We start from the raw sequence: 20,867 nt of genomic DNA on the forward strand, positions 1-20,867 counted from the left end.
AAAATTATTTATAAAAGCCAAATATTTAATTTATAATACTATAAGAACTTTAATTTTCTTAAACATTTTTTTCTTTTTAAATTTTATTGTTTTTTAGAATAATTTTTCTTATTCAAGTAAAAATACATAAATAAATTTTGTTATCAATTATTTAATGAAAATTTTATTTTAAGATTTTTGGAAAGTGAAAAAAGCTTAAAATATTATTTCCATTAGAACATTTGAAGTAAAAGTTAAAAAAATTATGGATTTTATATAAATTATTTTTCATATTTACACATTTATATGATTCTATTTTAAAAATACATTAAAGCCTTTATTAATTTTTTTGCAAAGTCCATTTGACTTTATTTTATTTTTAGGATTTTTGGAAATGAAATATCACCTTAAAATATTATTTCCATTATAACATTTGAAAAGTAAAACTTAAAAAATTATGTCTTTTATATATAGAAAAATATACATTTATATAAATTTATATTAAAAATATATTAAATACTTAATTTATTATTTTTTTCAAAATCCATTTGATTTTATGAAATATGTTATATAATGGGGTCAAGGACATTAGCAGACCCGAAGATTGCGCGAAACCCTCTTTCTAAACAATAGTATCTTTTCGCTTCAAATTTCATTTAGATCCAAAATTTCTGAATCAGTGAAGAATCTTAGATTCTGTGGGAAAAGCTTCTCAATCTTTGACGAAGATAAACAACAATGGTACGAATTTTTTTTATTTTTTCTTTCTACGTTTGATGATTGAACGATCACGATTAGGGTTTTTTTCTATCCTATGCTTCTTAATTTGCAGATTCAATTCTGTGTTTTCTGTTTTGATTAGGTTTTAGTGTTTGTATTTATTCCTGTCGTTTCGAATTGTTGGACGATGTTATTAGCAGTAAATTCAAATCGTATGTTGAAAATCCTTCTTTGTTGTGGTGGAATTTCGTAAAAGGGGAAAAGAATAGGTATATTCATAATGGTAAGCTATGTATGAAGATTTGATAGAACATGTTTGTGTCTAATATGTGTATTTTGCTATGTATATGTATTGAATTCTGATAGAACTGTTTTCCTTGAGAAGAAACTATGGGATTCTGTTTTTGTAAGGCAATTGGTTTGTTTGGTTGGTTCTGGCTTAATGATTTCTGTATTAAATCTTTCTTTTGGCTTAAGAGGGATTCTTGGTGCCTGTGTTGTATTTGCTTATTTGGTGTCTACTTGTTAATTTCCTGATATACTGAGCTTGGTCTGACTGTATTTTTGCAGTCTTCACTTGCGGCTGCTAGAGCAGACAACTTTTACTATCCCCCAGAATGGGAACCGAATCAGGTATGTTTGCATAAAGGCATCGTTAAGCTCTGCTATAGCCCAAAAATTGTTTAGTATCAAGAGACTTATACTTTGTCTTCCTTTTCAGGGTTCGCTGAACAAGTTTCATGGTCAACATGCCTTGCGAGAGAGGGCGAGAAAATTAGATCAGGGTATCCTGATTATAAGGTAATCAGCAGTAGCTACAGTAACCATTAAATCATGTTAACTGTTTACCTTTTTCTAATAAGGGATCCCAATGTTATCATGTTATGTGAAATTCTATTGTCTGGAAGATGGAATGATTAATGAATGTGAATGATGAGCCTGTTTAGTAATTGATGTTTATTGTGTATCAAGTACATGACAAACTACAGATTATCAGGTGTATAAAGATCAAAATTGAAAGTATTTTGATAGATGTTATGAATTCTGAGTATATTCTAATGACCGCTTATGATTGAACTGAATCTATATAAATTTTTTCATGCTTGAACCTGTTCTTGCAGATTTATTTTTTCATGTTTATAATAAGTGCTTGGTTTCAGAATAGATTATTTATACAACAATTAAGGTTGTAAAAATTGAGATCCCTCTTAGATCAGAAAGGGGATGGGGAAGACCCATGTAATCATAAGTTTGTATGACAGCTCTAAGATGCCTAAACTGATGTATATGGAAGCTAGGAAAAATTTTCTTGACTCTTGAGTTGAGATGTCTCATTCTTCCAACTGAATTTAAATTGGTTTTCCTAGAATGCCATGCTAAAATTATTTCTCTTTTAAAGTTTAATTTCATATTACTTAACTAAACTACTTTCAGGTTTGAGATGCCTTTTAATATATGGTGTGGAGGATGCAATTCAATGATTGCAAAGGGTGTCCGGTTCAATGCAGAGAAAAAACAAGTCGGGAATTATTACTCAACAAAGGTATGATGAGGTTTACTGCAAATGCATCTGAATTTAAATTATTTTTTCAGTGGAAGGGATTAATTGTATTATTTTGGTATTTAATGGGGGAACCTCATTTAAGTCTTAGAAGCCTAGGCAAATGCATACAAATAACTATATCGGTTCAGTTTGCCACTATTACGTGGGAGTAGGATGCCTTATACCTTGTTTTCTTATACATAACTTTATCTTGGTACATCCTCCAATAGTGTTCAACCTAACTTGTTTGGTTCACTATTTTCTAACAAATGTTTATTGGTCCTTCAGATATGGAGCTTCACTATGAAATCTGCCTGCTGTAAACAAGAGATTGTCATTCAGACTGATCCTAAGAATTGCGAGTATGTCATTATTAGTGGTGCCCAGAAAAAAACAGAAGATTTTGATATTGAGGATGCCGAAACTTTTGAATTGCCTGCTGATGAAGGTGTGTATTAGCGAATTTTTTTTGGCAGTTTGTGTTTTCTTCCCCTAGCTATTAATATATTATTACATGCAGTTGCCAATCATGCTATCAGACTCTAGGGGCCAACAGCTGTTTCCATGGATTGAATTTATTTCCTGTTATATCTAGTGCTATACTAGTGTTTTCCTTTTGCGTCTGACCATGTGCAGCTAACTGAAATGTTGTGGTTATTGTTGGCTAACTATCTTCTTCAATTTTTAATTTATTTCATTTTAGAGAAGGGTAAGCTTGCAGATCCATTTTACCGCCTTGAACACCAGGAAGAAGACTTGAAGAAAAAGAAGGAAGCTGAACCAGTGATCGTACGTCTCCAGAGGCAGTCTGATGCAAGGCATTCAGATGACTATTCTCTTAATAAGACTCTCCGTGCCCAACTTAGAGTATGCTCCTTTGCTAATGATATTTGTCCTTGTTTATTTTTGTTTTTCTTTGGCTTTTCCATTTTCATCCTTGAGTATATTGTTTCTTTTTGTACATAATATTTTCATCCAGCTCTAAAGAAAAGAAATATTTGTTAATGCTTTTCCATTTTCTCAGGGTCAAAAGAAAAGAGTTGCTCAAGAAGAAAATGCTTCCAAGAAAAGAGGCCTTGGCATAAGACTTCTTCCAGCTACTGAACAAGATTCTGCCACGGCAAAATCAGTGAAATTTCCAGCTAAGTTTGAGAGAAATAGGAAGGACAAGAGGGCATTGATCAATTCTGAATCTATCTTCTCTGGAGTCTCTAGCTATTCGATATCTGACAAGAGAAAACAAGAGCTAGAGTCAAAACGAAGAAAAATTTGTGCCACTTCAGCATCCAACCTTCTAGCTGGTAGGGTAAAGCCATCATCATGGTCACAGTCTTCAACCAAGCAAAAGGGAACTATGAGACGTTAGAAAGCTGAAACATGTCTGTGACATTGGTTAGCACTGGTCATTGACAACCTTGGTGGCAATTGGCATTGGAATTTTGTACATAAAAAGTTGCTTTTGTGTGATAACTTTGTATTATGTTTTCGGTTGTGAACCATGCATGAATTTGTTAATGGAAGTAATTATATTTTTTATGGTAATTTTATATTATGTTTTCGGTTGTCAACCATGTATGTTAATGGAAGCAGTTACACACAGACTAAGAAAGCTTGTTTCCTCTTCACCTTAATATATATTGGTAATTTGTTTTAGCTAGAATTGTAATATGGCGTCCAAATTTTGATGGCCACCACGGTCGAGTGTTTCATTCCTTGTATGTTACATTAGAAATCGAGGCTTATGGCCGTGACAGTTAGCATTTTTAAACAAAGTGAAGAAACATGCTATGATGTTGGATTGCTGGTGGAATAAAAATAAAGCTGATGGGCGAGCTTAAGCCTTAAATAGTTATATATGTGATTGGATTTAAAAAGTAACTTAAGTATTTTTTTTATCCTTTTAGTTTATATTTATGTGTGATTTTTTAATTAATGAAGTCTTTTTAGTTTGAAAATTAAGTAAATCTGATTATTATATTAGTTTATTTATTTAAAAGTTTTATATTCTTATTTTTTATTTAAAATATTCGTAAATTGCATTTAATTGTTTTAAACTCCTATATAAAACTTACCAATCAAAATATTCAATTTTATTTTAAGTAATTTTTTCTTCAGAGGTTAATCTTACACCATAAACTTTAATCTATTTTTTACTTTTACACTTAATTTTTTTTTTCATATTTCAATTTCATAATAATTTCTGAAAACTTAGGTAAAGAATGGGAATTTAAAGTATTGTTTGCTTGTCAATTTTTGGTATATTCTCACAACACAGTTTTTAAAATAAATCTAAAATGATTTCATGCAAGGAAAACATCAAGGATAAAACAAATAAAAATATAAAATCTTTACATTGATATGTTTAATCTGAGGTGCATTTAATTCTCCTTCAACCTTGGAAAAATTTCACTAACCAAAATGATTTCTCAAGTATTCTCAATGTCACTTTTGAGTACAACCAACAACAATCTCATCTCAAGATTGTCAAACTCAAGTGTTCTTTAACTTTAAGTCACTCCTAGATTTTCCAAGCCCTTAAAATCTTTCTATTCTCGGTCTTCATTTAATGCATGCAAAGTTTGACACACTATTGTGACAATTGACCGCTTTCATGAAAACTAACACAACTTTTTAGCTTTCTTTGTCTCCAGACACACTTTTTGAAAAACTTTCTAAAAGGTCACTCATTTTGAAATTGCTTCAAGTTAAGCACATTTAATTGAAAAGTAAATGCATCTTATTGGTATAGGTATACTAGTTTATTCTTTTAAGTCATCATCTATTGTATAATCTCATACTTACATAGCTTTTGATCCTTCTCATTCTAATGTGTATTCATTTCATTCATGTATCCCTCTTATTAGAAGCTTTCTAGGAGTCGCTTCTTGTTCATGTTTTATCACTTTTGCACCAATGACCACTCTCTGTCCTAGTTAGCACCCAGAATGTTACATGAGCATCCTTTATATATAACACTACCCCTTAATGTTACATGAACACCCTTTATATATTACACTACCCTCTAAGGTTTCTCTTATTACATCCAATATCCCTCTGTTCTGTAACCCTACAAAAAATTCCCTAATTTATTATCTCGTATAATATCGGGCACTCCTCCCCTTATGTTTTTTTGGTTGCAAATTACACTTAATATCCCTGTGTTAATTTTTTATATTTAGTTTTAGTCTTTATTGTCAAGTAACAATAGTAATAGATGTTGTAACAATGAAAATGGTAGCCTAGTAACTTGCCACATCATCAGGGCATTTTATTTTTTGGATAAATTATATTTTTAATTTCTCATCTATTAAGAATTGTTGATGACGTCAAGTAAATTGATAAGCAATTAAAAGCATAGTTAACAAAAAAATATGCATGACTATTTCATTGGACTCCTTGATGACATAATAAATGATTTAATTATTAATTTGTTATTACATCATCAATTAAGTTATCACCTAACTGCTAACTCTTTAGCAAATGTATCAATTCATCCAAGTAGTATTTTAAAATGATAAGATCGAGTATCAAGTCCACAGGGACTTTGACTGTACTTAGAGTTTGTATATATCCAATTTTAAACAATTAATGAATTAAATTAAATATTGGTCAAATAATGATACATAATGTAAAATTCAACATAAATAAAGATAATTAAGCATAGCACATTAAAGAGATAGAACACAAACACTCGAGGGGTGAGTTGTTGGTTGAAGTAGAATTACGAAACCTATTGGGACTCAGCCTATCGAAATTACTCTTGATGCAACATTAAGAATTTTTCACTATTTAACATTATTTCGATTATTACCTTCATCCGCTAATCTACCCTAACCATGATCCCTTGTGTAAAAAAACATAAATTACCTAATTTCACTCCTAATCCCTTAAGAGCTATATCAAATAATTTGCTTTAATAATAAAGATGCATAAATAAGGCTAAATAATACCATTTTATCCTTAGACATGAATTACCTAGATGTTCTTTTCAAGTTCTTAGGAGATAAACATTTTCCAATGCATAAATCCGATAACACTATATGAGCATGGGTGGTCAAACCATAAACATGATATTAAGCATAGAAAAGACACAATAATATCAAAATATCATTAAATAGATAGTTAAAATCATTATATCAAGAGTGTTTGGTTGTTGAGCTTCCAACAGTGAATGGTTTAACCTCTCATTGTCATGAGAAAATTAATAATACAAAAAGGAAACAAGAGGTGTGGAAGAAAATGGAAGAAAGGGTCCCCAATTGAGTGGGTTCTCCATCTTCTCTCGTGCCCTATCTCCTTATTTGGTCCCAAAAAAGCTTTCTTTTGGTTTCTCCCTTTTTTCTCCGCAGCACAGTTATGTTTTTCGATATTGATTGTACGCTAAGCCTACACTGCGCGCTAAGCGACATGCAAAGTTTTGCTGCCATAAGTGATCGTGCGCTAAGCCGCCAAATGTGCGTTAAGCTCTAGATCCGCGCTGAGCCTCCAAAGACGCGCTAAGCTTGACCTCCAAGTTGGCTTCTTGCACTAAGCGATTGTTGACGCTCAGAGCGCAGTTCTTCAACCCTCTTCCAAGCCTCCTGTTGTATAATTTTACAAAAAAAATACAACAAAAAACACTATAAATTAACTAATTTTAACATCTACTGGATAAAAACTCAGAAGAAGCTAAATTCTTAATGTTTTAACACGAAAGAACAATAAAAAAAGAGAAAAATTAGATAATTGTTATGTGATTTAAATATTCAAATTACTAATGCATAACAATTATCAGTAACAGTTATATAGACTAAAATAAACAAACAAACAAACAAAAAATAACAAAGGATATCATACACATAATACCAATGGGGTGTGGGTGGAGGGGAGGGGACTTGAAGTTGTACAAGGCAATAAATAGAATTTTTTTTGTAGGTTACAAAATGGAAGTTTTCGTGTGTAATAAATGGAAACATTAGGGGATTATGTGTTATGTACTCTAAACATTTAAACAAAGAGAAAATATAAATCAATTATCCCAACATTCATTTCATTTTTGAACTATTTTTTTAAGTATTTAGTCCAATCTTTCAGTGGTACAAAGTCAAATGTTACAAAATTCATATCTAATTTGGAAAAAAGGATGTTAATGTAATTTGATATTATTATTATTATTAGATAAATGAGCATTTTGATTTCTAAATATGTAAAAAAATACAATAATTATGTTATGTCACATAACTTAACGTAACCTATTAATTCTCAAAAAATATAACTTAATGTCAATTAAATTCTTAACATTATAAATTAATGATAAAATGATTTCAAAAATCTTAATAATAGAACACAAGGTCAAACTTTTTACAATTTTTATTCTTTCTTTCAAAGACTAAATTGTTACTAACTTATCTCCCCCACCAAAATGGTTATTTATCATGTTATTATCACTGTAACCTCCGAGACCTATCTCATATCCTATGCATTCACACTTGCTTGGGATTTATTTATTTTTACAAAATAGATGAAAATAAAAAACTATTTACATAAAAGTTAGATGTAGTATGAAAACTATTTATGTGCTATGAACAATTGGGTTTTTATATGAATGGTATTTATAACTTATGTAAAAAATAACTTTTTACACCGGTTATTAATATGAACAGTGTGAAAAATAACTTTTTTGCATCAATTAAATATATAACTAATGTAATAAAATAAAATTATTCATACCATATAATTAATTTCCATACTACACATATTACTAAATAGATTTTTATTTCTACCTAATTTTGTAAAAAAAGTCCTTGCTTGACTGGGAGAAGGATACATATGTCACCAAAGATAAGCTGAGTTACTTGATATATGAGTGTTATGTAAGAATTGTTATCCTGTTTAATTTTTATAGATAAAAATAAATAAAAATACATGTGTCATGTGTGTGGTTAGCCTCTGCACTATTCTTGAGAAATAACTGAGAAAATCGTAATCGATGGGCACGACTTCATCTTTCTCGTTTCCGCTTCTTATCGGAACCCCCATTTCTCGTTCCTCAAAACCGCGTCTGGTCGTGGCGGCGGCGGCTTCTTCCGAGGGCGGCGCCACTTCTTCAGCAACCAAATTGCTCACTTTTCTCGGCAAAGGTGGCTCTGGCAAAACCACTGCCGCTATTCTCGCGGCTCAGGTACCTTTTTCACCTTCAATTACAATTACGAATGCAAATTCGTGTCACATTTCCAACTGTGAAATATGTTTTTTTTTTCTATTATCTCAATGTACTTAGAAAAAGAAAAAAAATAGGTCTTTTGTACATGTGCAAGAGTGAAGTGTTTATTGCCGAGCAAGAGAGAAAGAAGTGTTTATCTAAAAAGTTGGCATCTTTGAGATTGAAGATTGCAATTGGATTGATTGCTATGTGAATGTGCTTATGTGCATTTTATTTATGAAAGTTTCTTTCTGAGCTGAAAATTGAAAAGAAAAAGGAACCGAAAAAGAAAAACAAAGATGAATAGGGTGTGCTTTGAACTTGGAACATTGTCTACTAATAAGCTTATTTAAAGCTATAAAAATAACTTTTATAAGCTCGTTTTTGCTATAAGTTTCTTTTGAAGCATATCAAAATAAGGGTTTTTTTTTTTTTTTTTTTTTATAATTATCAAGTTCAACAGTAGAAAAGTAATTAATCTCACTGTTTTGAAAACCGGACCGGCCATTTCAGCAGGTTCAAGAACCGGTCACGCGTTGGGTCCAATGCTTCATGAAAACCAGTGCATCATAAAACCGGCTAAAAACCGTTGAACCAATCGAGAACTGGTAGACCCGATGGTTTAACTGGTTTTGCTTAAAACCTTTTTTTTTTTTACTTTCAAAACAACATCCTCTTGGTTAAAAAGAAAGAAATATTATTACTTATGACACTTTTAAGTGAAGTTTACTTTTTATTATTATCAATTTATGCGCATTATGTTATTTTTGTTCAATATTACTAGGATATTATATTAAAATATTAAAAAATATATATTTTATTAAAATTGGTTCAATTCCGGTTGAACCATTAACCCTTGAACCAGTGTCTTCACCGGTTTGATGACTGGTCTGGTTCTGAGAACATTGATTGATTAACTCAAGGGTGTCTAATTTAGTTGGTTGAGTAGTGTCCGTGAGTTATTGTAAACCCCTTGCTACCCAGGTTCGATTCCTTTGTTGATAAAAAAAAGTAATTAATCTCACTTTTTTTTCTTTAATTTCAGCATTATGCAATGGCTGGTTTGAATACATGTTTGGTAATACATGGCCAAGACACGACTGCTGACTATCTTCTCAATTGTAAGATTGGAACTTCCCATGTCACATGTGGCAAGAACCTTTCTGCTGTTAGGTTGGAAACAACCAAAGTGTGTATTGCTTTTTCCTTTTCCTTCCTATCTATAAACACATTCTGTTATTTCACTTGGTGTCTAAAGAATTTCTGTATTGATCTACAAGTGCAGATGCTTCTTGAACCTTTAAAACTTCTGAAGCAAGCAGATGCCCAACTCAATATGACTCAGGGCACACTTGGAGGGGTGGGTATGTAATATGCTTTCAATATCTTATTTTATCTATATTTATGATGGACATATATTCCCTTGATATAGTTTTTATAATAGGGATCTGTCCTCTTTTCTTTGTCATATAATAGATTGTTGGAGAAGAACTTGGCATTTTGCCTGGGATGGACTCTATCTTTTTGGTACTTGCGCTTGAGAGGCTTGTAGGATTTTTGGGGATTGCAGCATCAAAGAGTCAACAGGATAAATTTGACCTAATAATATATGATGGTATTAGCAGTGAGGAAACCCTGCGGATCATAGGTGCAAGCAGTAAAGCAAGGTTATTGGAATTGCACTTACCACTTACACTCACATGCATACCCTTATCATTGCCTTTGGTTTGATATCGTGATTTTGTAGATTGTACTTGAAATATCTCCGCACCTTGGCTGAGAAAACTGAACTTGGGAGATTGGCTGCTCCTTCACTACTGAGACTTGTGGATGAGGCCATGTTAATAAGTAGCAGCAGATCTTATTTCAATGGGAAAATGAGTTCAGAAATATGGGACACTTTGGATCAAATGCTGGAGGTAAGAGTATACAACATTTTAACATAATCAAATAATACCTTTAACACAACTGTAATTTTGTTTGTTGATTGTGTTGTGCCCAGAGAGGATCTTCTGCCTTCTCAAACCCAAAGAAATTTGGTTGCTTTCTTGTGATGGATCCGAACAATCCAACTTCGATAAATTCTGCCTTACGATATTGGGGGTGTACAATTCAGACTGGTGCTCGGGTTTCTGGTGCTTTTGGAATCACCTCTCAGCTAGAAAATTTAGAATCATTGGAAAGAGCAAAGAAAGAATTTTCTCCTTTGCCGTCTGCTTCCATTTCAAGATTGTCAATGAATAATTCTATAGATTGGAGCAGAGTTCTACTGGATACCGGAAATGAAGATGCTAGGCATCTTCTTAATTCGCTATCAAGTCAAGGTGGTGATATGCCATCACCAGTTAGATTTGATAAAAAAGGAAAATTGGTTACTCTCTTCATGCCAGGTTTTGACAAATCAGAGATCAAGCTTTACCAAGTATGTAACATCCTTCTGTTTTTATGAATTTCTTTTAACCATGATATTGATGCCACTCCTTTTGAAAGAATTTAAGAGAAAAAAATTAGGTGTCCATTTGTTTTAGATTTTAGCAAAATTGATTTTGAATTGTTAAATGTGATTGAGATGTATGTCCAAATTAATTTTGGCTACAGATTTTACATTGTAATGTGTGTGACAGTATGGGAAATTGATTATTGTTGTAAACCAAATAGGCTTTAAATCGAATAAAGCAACGTCCCAAGTCATCATTATGCACCCAGTTTGTCTTTTAAAACTTTGACCTTGTAGATGAGAAGAGTGTCTTCACTATCTTGTTATTCATAAAAGTCTTGGTCAACTTCCTGGTATATAAATTATGAAACTTGCACAATAGATGATGGAATTACTTCTTGGACTTTGCACATTTCATTAAATATCATATAACGTTTTTTTTTCTTTTCATGTTTTGGTTGAATTCGATGGTTTGAATCCTATTGGTTGTATCAGATATTTATGTTTGACACTTGTCATACGGTGTTATATTGTACTTCTCTTTCTATAACAAATTCTGCCCTTACTACACAGTGCAAGTTTCTGCATTTTATATTTGCATAACTTAATCGAGCGCTGATTGCTTTTTCTGTCTGTCTGTCTTCAAAAAACCAAATGCAGTATAGGGGAGGATCTGAGCTGTTGGTAGAAGCAGGAGACCAAAGACGTGTCATTCCTTTGCCTCCAGAAATTCAAGGAAAGGTTGGCGGAGCCAAATTTGGGGACAGAAGTCTTGTTATTACGTTGCTGTGACCCTGTTATTCTTTTTTTATTTTCTTCCTTTATGCTTGCTGATAATTATCAATGTTTCGGCAGAGGCAATTTTTTTTTCAATGTAAAAAAAGTAGAATGGGGAGGTACCCCATTACAGCAGAGGCAATTTTTCTTACACCTGATTTTTTGTGTCACTTGCTTTCATCAGTGACTATGCAATGGAACAAGAATAGCACATTATTGCTATTCTGTTTTATGCCTGTTCTGTTTTATGCTGGTGCAGGAAATAAGTCTCTTTTTTTTTATTCCCTCTGCTTTGAATTTTACATCTTGTAATTATAGGCCTCCGACTGTCGGAACAAATTAATCTCATGTAGAGTTTGTTGAGTTGCTGTTAGACCTAAGCATTTGATGAGAGTATTGAATACTGTTCAATTGAATTTCTTATTATAGGGAAAAACATGAAAGTAGGCAGAGTTAGGAATCATGTTAGGGTTCAAAGTTACAATTACAATATGATTCTCGTATCATCATTGTGTAGCATCCAATATGTATAGGCTATGCAAATTGAAGCAAAATGAAATATACAGCTGAAAAGGCAACATATATATATATATATATGAGAGAGAGAGAGAGGGGGGGGGGGGGGGGAGAGAGAGAGAGAGAGAAACACAGCTACAAAGGAAAAAAAACAAGAGAAAAACTTCTGATGGATATCCTATGTTTCTGTTTTGTTATCTTCACCAGCCTGAGAGGCTTGGATGCGGTTCCTTAGGTCTTCAAAAGCCTTCATGCTCTCTGCATCAAAGCCTCCTGCAAACTGAAGAGAGTACCACACCATATTATTCCGGGTGTTAAACAAATTTTCACATTACGCCTTTGACAAACATCCATATTAAATAGCTTTATTAGAAGTATGCAATTTAATATATGAAAAAATGTTACTTGAGTTGCTTTGGTATTCTAAATGTTCTGTTTGTAATTTCATTCCTAAAGTTAATAATTTGTTAATAAATTCATCTTTGGAAATTAATTTGTATAAACCAAGATTTAGATCAAAGCAATACAAATGACGTATTTTAAAAATATCTTATGATTGCCTTATAGGCGTAATATATTTTTCAACCATTAAAAATGAGTTGGAAACTTCACTCTTTGCTGTAAGTTTTTTTCTACTTCAGCTGGCTAAGTTTACCCGGAGATGGATTTAGAGGGGGGTAGATATAGGCTGGAGCCCCTTTTTTAGAACTTTTCATGTATATACAGACATATTATTTATTAAAAGTTAGACATTTAAACAATTATAATGGAAAAAAAATTCAACCTTCCCTTTGTAAGGTTTTTCTATCCGTCACTGAGTTTACCTAAGCAAAATCAGTGCCTAATGACCTCAAAGGGATGCAGAAGCATATGAAACAAGTGTCCTAGCATTACCTGATGGACACGGAAAGCGAAACGCACGCCTTGCAGAACCAAAAACTCTCTAGCTGGTTCTTTTTCAGGACCAGATAATTCATCAAGTTCAGATGCAACACGTTTCATATACTTCTTTGCCAGTTGTACAGACGAAAGCTTGATCTGCAAATGGAGGGGTTATAACAAAATGACCATGTTAGCTACATCATTCATGCAACATTATAATAACAGCTACTCCAAGGCACACATTAATGACACGGGTACGGTACACCAATTGATGAGAGTATTGAATACTGTTCAATTGAATTTCTTATAATAGGAAATAGCACATTATTGGAGCCGTGTTTCTATTTTTGAAGTATGAGGGCTTCATAGCTAAATTGTAAATCTCTAATGGACCATATATGTACTAACTATTTGTCAAAACTTCTCTTTTTTCTTTTTTCCTTTTTCCTCAAATGGGTATAGCATACTGGTAATTGTAACATCCCAATTTTTCGTAAATAAATTTAAAAAGCTTTTTAGTAATAAATAAATAAATAAATAAATATAGAGCAAATAATAGGCTGAGTACCCTAGCTATAAATAGTTATGTTAAGTCAGCTGCCTTCTTTTGGCCTCATTTTCGTTTTTCCCCTTCTCCTCTCAAAACCCTTTCTTTTTCCCGCAGCCCACCAAACCAGTCTCAGAAAAACGACGATCTCGAACCCGTTCACCGTTGGATCGTCGTGAAATTTGAGTATCATGTTCGCAACACAATTCCGAGCATTCTCACCGTTGGGAATTTCGATATCATGTCTTAACTAAGAGAAAAACCCTTCGCATTGTAGCCTTTTTCTTTCCCGTAGAAACCCAGAGCTGTCTTGGTAAAACTACGATCCCGGTTTCGTTAACCGTTGGATTACTGTGAAATTTGGATATGTTGTTAGAAATTCAATTCCGCACGCTTCCACCGTTGGGATTTGCGAGATAATATTCGTGGAGGGAGAAAAAGGAATCGTATGAAGACAGTACAAGTGGAGGTTTCAATCTCTTCTCCGTCTCTCTGACGTTTGGGAATTCTATCGGAGCAGTCGGATGAATAATTGAAAGAATTTCCGGGAACCGCTAGAGATGTTGCTATCGCTGGCTGAAGACACGTGAGCCCGCTTAGAGGTAAGGGATGAGTTATTCACAGTTGGGGATTAGTGAGAACATGTGTAGGGATCCTTAGAGGATTAAATTGGGGTTTTATTTTGAGATGTTTATTAAATTGCAATTTTTCCTTTATGATTATAAATAAAATATTGATGTTCTAATGAAAATTGCTTGATAAATTGTGCTCTTGATATTTGTATATTTTGATATAATTGTGTAATATTAATTAAGGGATTTTAGTCCTAATGTTGTGATAGTGTTTTATATAAATTGTTATATTGAGGATATGAAATGATGATTCAAATTGTGAGTATGTGATGAATTGTAGAAGAATATGTTGCTTTGAGATTATAATATTGTTATTGAAATTGAGTATAAGTGTAAAGTTGAACATGTGTTAATTTGTGAGATACGTGTAAACATGTGATGGTGGATTGTCACACTATGAGAAGTGAAATTGTGAATGAATTCTAGTTGTGGATAAGTGTGTAGTTAACACTTGATGTGAAATTAATTGTGTTGTAAGCTATGAATTGTACAATACCCGACCAGCGTTATCTTGAGAAAAGCGTTAATGCGCAGTGTTAAAGAGAAAATGTAGGTTTCCTATTTAGGAACCAGTGTTAAATCGTAGCGCAATTGTGTTGAACGTGTTTAAAACACGAGTGTAAGGTCGTGGGTATTGTATAATTCATGAGCAGTGTCTGCATGTAAAAAAAATTATTATTTTAGGGGTTGGACCTGAATCAGGAGGGAGAGGCCCTGACGGACTCTTCGGAGTGTAGGCCTTGGGGGTCACCGGGTTTGAGTGCTCCTTTAAGCCTATGCTGATCTCATATGGTTGGAGCATTCTCGCAAAACATCGTGACCCTGACTGGTCTCCCTATGATCTTACTTAGTGAGAGTGACCTGACAAACCCATTGTGTGGTGTGTCTTGTTATGTACTCCTAAGCGCCCCAGGGTGGTTTTTCACTGACATGGTACCACATTGCATATAGAATTGAGTCTTAGCATAACTATTGCATATGCTTGCTAATTGATGTGTTATTATATCTTGATCGAAGTGTGGGATTTTTGTGTAATGTGATTGATAATTGAAAAGTGAATTTTGAATGACGAAGTGGTGAAGTTACGTGAACTATGTTTAAGCAAGTGGTATCTCATTTATATAATATGTATATTTAATTGTCTTGTTTCTCTATTAGCTAGGAATGTGATAACTCACTCCCTGTGTGTTGTTGTGTTTGGATCCTGTGATGATCTTGAACTTGTGTTCGGGGGAGCAGATGAATAGGTGGATGACTATGAAGAACCTCATGCTAGAGGACACGGGAACACCACGCTCTGATAGGATGTGACATTAGGATATAGGTTCTATATTAATTGTATGAGACTTATATGACTTTCTTTGAGTCGAGATGACTTTATTATTTATTTGGACAAGTTTGAATATGATGTAGAAGAAAGTGAATGTGAGCCTTTTACCCATTTGAAAAGCTTGTATTTAAAAATGTTTTAAAAATACTTTTAATTAATATTTGAATTTTTATTCCTTTATTAATATATATGTGAGGGGTAGAGGGTGTCACAGTAATATTACCCCGAAATTTAAAATTTTGTATGCTCAACAGTTAATGAAAGAAACCAACACTTGGATGAACCAACCCTTGTGTTAACCACAACACAAACCAGTTGTGTAAGTTTAGAAGCATACCTTGCCTACAACCCCTGAATCCATTAGCCAGTTTACTGGGATACCAAATTCCTTGTACCGTGAAATAGCCATATCTCTTGTCCGCAAGAGAGCATATACGCTTTGCTCCACTCTGGAAAGAAAAACATAAAACAAAATGAAGATATGAGTTGATAAAAATAGGATATGGTGTGTAGCTATAGAGAACTGTAAGAAACATGACATACAAAAACGTGTATGTGCCATGTTCAACATTTTTGTGTCTTGAAATTATGAATCTACAGCCTTAAAGTATGTATAAGAAAATTATTTAAACAGCTTTATCTGTAAGGATTGTGTTATTAAGCTCTCAACAAGATATCCACCAATGATTTTTTTTTATCAGCAATAAAAATTTCATTAAAGCACCGGAGGAGCTGGAAGCAACATATATACATGCAACATAGTATCATTTTGCAATCCCTCCAGCATGAACATCACAGAAAACAAAAATCCTGTCCCAGTGGTATTCAAGACAAATAAATCTGTAAAAAGAAAAGGATGCATACTTTTCAAGCAATGAATACATTTTCTTCAGAGCAGCTTCACATGGGAGATTTGGATCATCAACGAAGGTGGAGACTCGGTTCTCCAATTTCATCAAATCCTGATATTCAAAAGCTGCCTCCCTTAGTGCATCTGCTTTCCCTTCAGGCCAGTCAAAGTGTTTGAGGACGGCTCGTTCATCAACCTTGCATAAGGAATAAAATGAAATGGAAAATGAGATTTCTAATGAGATTAAAAGTGAACCATAAAATCATAAAAAAATTGGGACTTAAATAACTTTAGGTCCCTGATATCCAATTTTTGTTTTGAATTTCTGATAAATTTTGTTGTTGTTTTGTGTCTTTCTATATTGAAAGTTTTGTTCCAAATATTTGTCGTTAGTTAAATGATAACATGGTACCATCTTAACCCTGATATATATTAGAAGAGTCATTGTGATGGTATTAGGTGATCATTTAACTAACGGCAGAAACCTATAACAAAACTTTTAATATTCGCAAGACTCATAATAATGAAAAAAATTATCAGGGACTCAAAACAAAAATTGAATATATATCAAGGATCTCAAACATATTTAAGACAAAAATTAGAATGCATTTTTTAAGGAAAGGAAAATAGATATATTTTCCCAAAAAGGAATGGTTTGAATTTTTTAGAGAGCACAAAGGTGCTGACTTCTGTGCTTGCTCACAAAAATCTTCACTGATTAATATGTAATGACACCTAAAGGCATACCAAGAAGGAAAGTTCCTCATCTAGCCAGTTCACAAAGGCCACCAAGTCATTAATATCTGAGAAGGAGGCTGCTCGAACTTCAGCTGCCAAGGACATGACAAAATCACCTTGTGTTTCTACATCAGCTTTCACCTGATTGTTAGACAGAGGAGAAATATTTTTCAAAAATGTGTCTAGACTTGAGTCTTAAAATGAGAAAAAATAACAAAAATAGATGGAGGCTTCAACATACAGCTAGGAGGAATGATGATCTATTCTCAATTTCACCAATCATGTTGCTCCTAGCATCAGATGCATTACTTGCTGAAGTAACTAATAGTGATGATGAAGTATCCTTCTTAGCCTCTCTTTTCATCAATGTTTGATAAAATTCAACTAGCTGTGGAGCTCGATGAACTTTGTCACCATCCATTCCGCCTCTTGATAGGCTTCCAGGGGGAGGAGGTGGGGGAGGTGGTCCACCTGGTGGCGGTGGTGGCGGTGGAGCACCTGGAGGAGGAGGAGGTGGTGGTGGAGCAGATGGTACTTCGTTGGAAGGATTTGCATTTGTGGTAACAGCAGCAGCACCACCACCACCAGATGGCTTAGGAGGAGGTCTAGGCACCCTAGTAGGCCTTTTCTCAATGTGAGCAAGCTTCATCTTGCTAATACTTTGATTATCAACATTCTTTCCATCATCAGATTGCTCATTCGGAGTGCCAGAAACAACTGGTTTCTCCTTTATTTGAGTAAGCTTCGGTGGCAAAGATATAGTACTTCCTCTTTCAGGCTTGGTCATATTCAAACCTGAATTGTCACCAAACCTCAGCACTCTTGCTTTCTCAGCCTTTTCTTTAAGTTGTTTTTCCCTTGCCAGGGCCAACTTGTGGCGATCTTTGTACACAGGATACTTCTCATCCAGAGCTCCATCAACTGACTTAGACATCAATTGGAATGAAGAAGCAACAGAATTTAAGGAATCACTGGATGGAACTCTTCTCATGTCAGTTGGAGTTTCAGGAGAATCAATAGGTTCCTGATCCCTCAGACCAAAGCTGGTGATGGACACACTATCTCCAGCATTCCTTAGCATTAAGGATTCTAGTGGACCCCTTTGTTTAACACTCACACTCATCCTCCTTGGAGAACCTCCTGAAAAGGATCTAGCTGGTGATGAAAGAGCACTAGAATCATCTTTGCTTTTACCCCATTTCTTAAACTTTTGGATTAGGCTAGTTTTCTTGCTAAGACTACTATATTTGCTAGTAGAGCTATCAATTGAAGCATTGTCAAAATCTTCACTTCCTGGTGAAGAAGGATGAGAGAAGTTGCTTTCAAGATCCGTGTCTCCTTGTCCTCGTTCTGATCCAGCATATTCTAACATCAGTTGCTTAGCCTTCTCTTGCGATTTCGGGCTAAGACTCTTGCTGAGATCCCGGGCCGATACTTTTCCTTGGGGTGTTTGGTTATTCCTTAGCTCATACCTCAAGCATGCATTAACCCAACGAAGGTATACAAGCTCTTCAACTTCACTGAACCTATTCATCTGTAGTCCTTCAACTTGCTTTAACAGGTCTTCATTTGCATGCCTCAGGTTACTGACCTCCTCTTTTGCCTTGGCAACCATTTCACTCTGCAGTTGAAGAAAAAGTTTCTTTAAATGAATCACACTCATTGCATGTACAAATTCCCTTGTAAAACATCAATCCATCACTACCATGAGAGAAGTATAAATACTTCACAACTTTTTGTCAAACAGAATTCCATCTAATTTATGTAGCTTCACAAAAGAAAGTTATATGCACATTAAACAATAAACATTACATGAGTACTTGAATTAGTACTTCATAGATTAATTTTTAGTTTGGCAGTTTACATCTGACATTTACTTTAGTTTTTCAGTGCTTTCAACTATCATTTTTAGTCATTGAGTACTTAAATATTCAGTTGATTGATAAACAAGGATGACAAAAATGTGATGCCAAATCATTGATTTCAAAATATATGCTCCTAGGTGGTTTAAAACTTCAAAAGTATGTTGTTTCGCTTATAAAAAGTTACTCAAAATTGGTTTCACGAATCTTTTCAACTCAATGATCAAGAAAAGAAGCCTAGTCAAGGATTCTAACCTCTGTCATATTGGAGAGCTCGGCTGCTCTAGATTCAGCAGCATTGAGTTTAACCATTAACTCTCGTTTCTCATGTTGAAGTTCTTTGTTTTTTCTCTTAAGCTCCACTACTGTAACCTCTAAGTCATTCACAGCTTTCAATTTCTTTTGAACTTCAGCATCTTTTCTGGCAGCCTCTTCTTCTTTCACTAGTAGAGTAGAAACTTGTTGTTTAAGCAACAACAACTGGCCTTTTGTTTGGTTAGCCTCAAGCTGTATCTGTCTTTGTAGCTCCTTGATCTTGTTTCTAGCCACCTCAAGTTCTCTCTTGGCTGAAGCTCCTTGTGTGAGCTCTTCTTGAAGCTTCTTCCTTTCTGCCTGCAAGGAATTGATTGTAATATTAAGCGTATCTATTTCCACAGTCTTGATTTTCAGTTGCCTTTGTAACTCCACAATGTCTGATTCCTGCTCCTTCAAACCATAGTACTCAAGCAATTCTCCTTCAAGTTTCACTTCCCTCTCCTCCAATTCCTTCACTAGCTGTCGCAATCTTTCTAGTTCAGTTGCATTGTGTGCCATCTCAATTTCATAAACTTTGTCTTTCTCGTCCTTATCAGGTGGTATCGGAAACTCAATCTCCCCAGACAGAAGATCTTCAAATTCTGGTAGAATATCATCTTCAAAGTCATTCGCTCGATTAATTATGCTGCTAATTAACTTAACCTCCTCTTTCTCCTCTTCCTCCTCCCCCTGCAACACATCAAACAACTTTCCTTTGCATAATTGATATCAAGATGACAGACATAAAAATTCACCAAAGAAATACTCATAACTGCAAACAAGTCTAAAATTTGATAAAATTCAGTTTGATGAACTCACTTCATTCTCTTGGAGAAGATCAGTAACTCTTGTGACATGCTCCTCTTCTGAGCCCTCATCTTTATGTTCTGAGCCAAAGATGCAGATGAAGTTTAATACTTGATTGAATTAGCCGTCAACATGAATCATGTGCAATCATATTTCATTCCTTGCGAATTAAAAAATGTAAAAAAAAAGACTAGTAAATTAGTACTTGTACCTGGTTTTGAGCTTTTGACATTCAGCTGCTTAACTGTAAAAGCTGCAAGTGAAGCAGCAACTATGAGTCCTAACCTGACTATCATGTAGCTTTAGGTGATAGAAATGTCCTAATTTTGCATTTCTTCAAAGCCACCAATTTCCAGAACCACCCTCCACCCATTTCCCAAAACCTCCATAACAGATTCCTCAAACCATTAGAGCCTCCAACTGGGGCAGAAGTTAGAAGAGAGAAAAGACAAACAACAGCTAAGCAAACCCCGTGTTAGGAAACTTCACTTATATGAAAATTCAGTGGTATTTTTCACACAATTGACTTTATCATCATCTTATCAGGTTTATGGAACTTTCTGTTAGAAACAACAGCAGCCACCAATAACTAGAGGCCAACCATTTTTCCAAAGAGATTGATAAATTCACATTTTGTGAGACTAAAATATATATTAATTTGTCACCAAAGTTTTGCTCAAGAGAGAATAATAACAGTTAAAACCAGCCAGAGCTAGGAGAGGAACAAGAGTGACAAGGACCAGTGACAGTAGTAAAACTAGAACATAGACAT

At 34.0% G+C, this 20,867-nt stretch overlaps 3 protein-coding genes across 4 annotated transcripts; 2 read left to right on the forward strand and 1 right to left on the reverse strand.

The window, feature by feature from the left end:
- Window positions 1–563: 563 nt before the first annotated feature.
- On the forward strand, window positions 564–3,895 carry LOC114385980 (coiled-coil domain-containing protein 130-like). Its single transcript, XM_028346004.1, has 7 exons — window positions 564–720; window positions 1,270–1,332; window positions 1,421–1,500; window positions 2,134–2,242; window positions 2,531–2,690; window positions 2,946–3,109; window positions 3,267–3,895. Exons 1-7 carry the CDS (start codon window positions 718–720, stop codon window positions 3,606–3,608), a joined length of 921 nt encoding a protein of 306 aa, XP_028201805.1. The 5' UTR covers window positions 564–717; the 3' UTR covers window positions 3,609–3,895.
- Window positions 3,896–8,147: 4,252 nt separating this feature from the next.
- LOC114385963 (uncharacterized protein At1g26090, chloroplastic) lies at window positions 8,148–11,918 on the forward strand. Its single transcript, XM_028345990.1, has 7 exons — window positions 8,148–8,402; window positions 9,469–9,612; window positions 9,709–9,783; window positions 9,900–10,090; window positions 10,171–10,342; window positions 10,426–10,845; window positions 11,521–11,918. The coding sequence occupies exons 1-7, from the start codon at window positions 8,211–8,213 to the stop codon at window positions 11,650–11,652; spliced, it is 1,326 nt and encodes a 441-aa protein (XP_028201791.1). The 5' UTR covers window positions 8,148–8,210; the 3' UTR covers window positions 11,653–11,918.
- Window positions 11,919–12,102: 184 nt separating this feature from the next.
- On the reverse strand, window positions 12,103–20,867 carry LOC114385912 (protein CHUP1, chloroplastic-like). 2 transcript variants are annotated; one of them, XM_028345946.1, is made up of 9 exons: window positions 20,307–20,867; window positions 20,108–20,175; window positions 19,250–19,996; window positions 17,374–18,753; window positions 17,142–17,273; window positions 16,409–16,590; window positions 15,882–15,993; window positions 13,048–13,191; window positions 12,103–12,433 (listed from the first exon to the last, which is right to left on the reverse strand). In XM_028345946.1, the coding sequence occupies exons 1-9, from the start codon at window positions 20,389–20,391 to the stop codon at window positions 12,332–12,334; spliced, it is 2,952 nt and encodes a 983-aa protein (XP_028201747.1). In that variant the 5' UTR covers window positions 20,392–20,867; the 3' UTR covers window positions 12,103–12,331. The 2 variants fall into 2 exon arrangements, with proteins under 2 accessions (XP_028201747.1, XP_028201752.1); XM_028345951.1 differs by having other exon boundaries at window positions 19,250–19,978; window positions 20,307–20,866.

Source organism: Glycine soja, chromosome 2 (genome assembly GCF_004193775.1).
Source record: "Glycine soja cultivar W05 chromosome 2, ASM419377v2, whole genome shotgun sequence".
Lineage (NCBI taxonomy): Eukaryota > Viridiplantae > Streptophyta > Magnoliopsida > Fabales > Fabaceae > Glycine > Glycine soja.

What these genes read in the sequence shown, in the direction of transcription:
- LOC114385963 (XM_028345990.1), top strand. Translation starts at nt 8,211, where the DNA reads ATGGGCACGACTTCATCTTTCTCGTTTCCGCTTCTTATCGGAACCCCC. An exon ending in CTTTGGATCAAATGCTGGAG is followed by an intron (nt 10,343 to 10,425) that starts GTAAGAGTATAC and finishes TGTTGTGCCCAG; the next exon opens with AGAGGATCTTCTGCCTTCTC. An exon ending in CAGAGATCAAGCTTTACCAA is followed by an intron (nt 10,846 to 11,520) that starts GTATGTAACATC and finishes AACCAAATGCAG; the next exon opens with TATAGGGGAGGATCTGAGCT.
- LOC114385980 (XM_028346004.1), top strand. An exon ending in CAGAATGGGAACCGAATCAG is followed by an intron (nt 1,333 to 1,420) that starts GTATGTTTGCAT and finishes CTTCCTTTTCAG; the next exon opens with GGTTCGCTGAACAAGTTTCA. An exon ending in GGAATTATTACTCAACAAAG is followed by an intron (nt 2,243 to 2,530) that starts GTATGATGAGGT and finishes TTGGTCCTTCAG; the next exon opens with ATATGGAGCTTCACTATGAA.
- LOC114385912 (XM_028345946.1), bottom strand. Translation starts at nt 20,391, where the DNA reads ATGATAGTCAGGTTAGGACTCATAGTTGCTGCTTCACTTGCAGCTTTT. An exon ending in ATTCAGGGGTTGTAGGCAAG is followed by an intron (nt 13,192 to 15,881) that starts GTATGCTTCTAA and finishes CTCCATTTGCAG; the next exon opens with ATCAAGCTTTCGTCTGTACA. An exon ending in TCGCTTTCCGTGTCCATCAG is followed by an intron (nt 12,434 to 13,047) that starts GTAATGCTAGGA and finishes TACTCTCTTCAG; the next exon opens with TTTGCAGGAGGCTTTGATGC.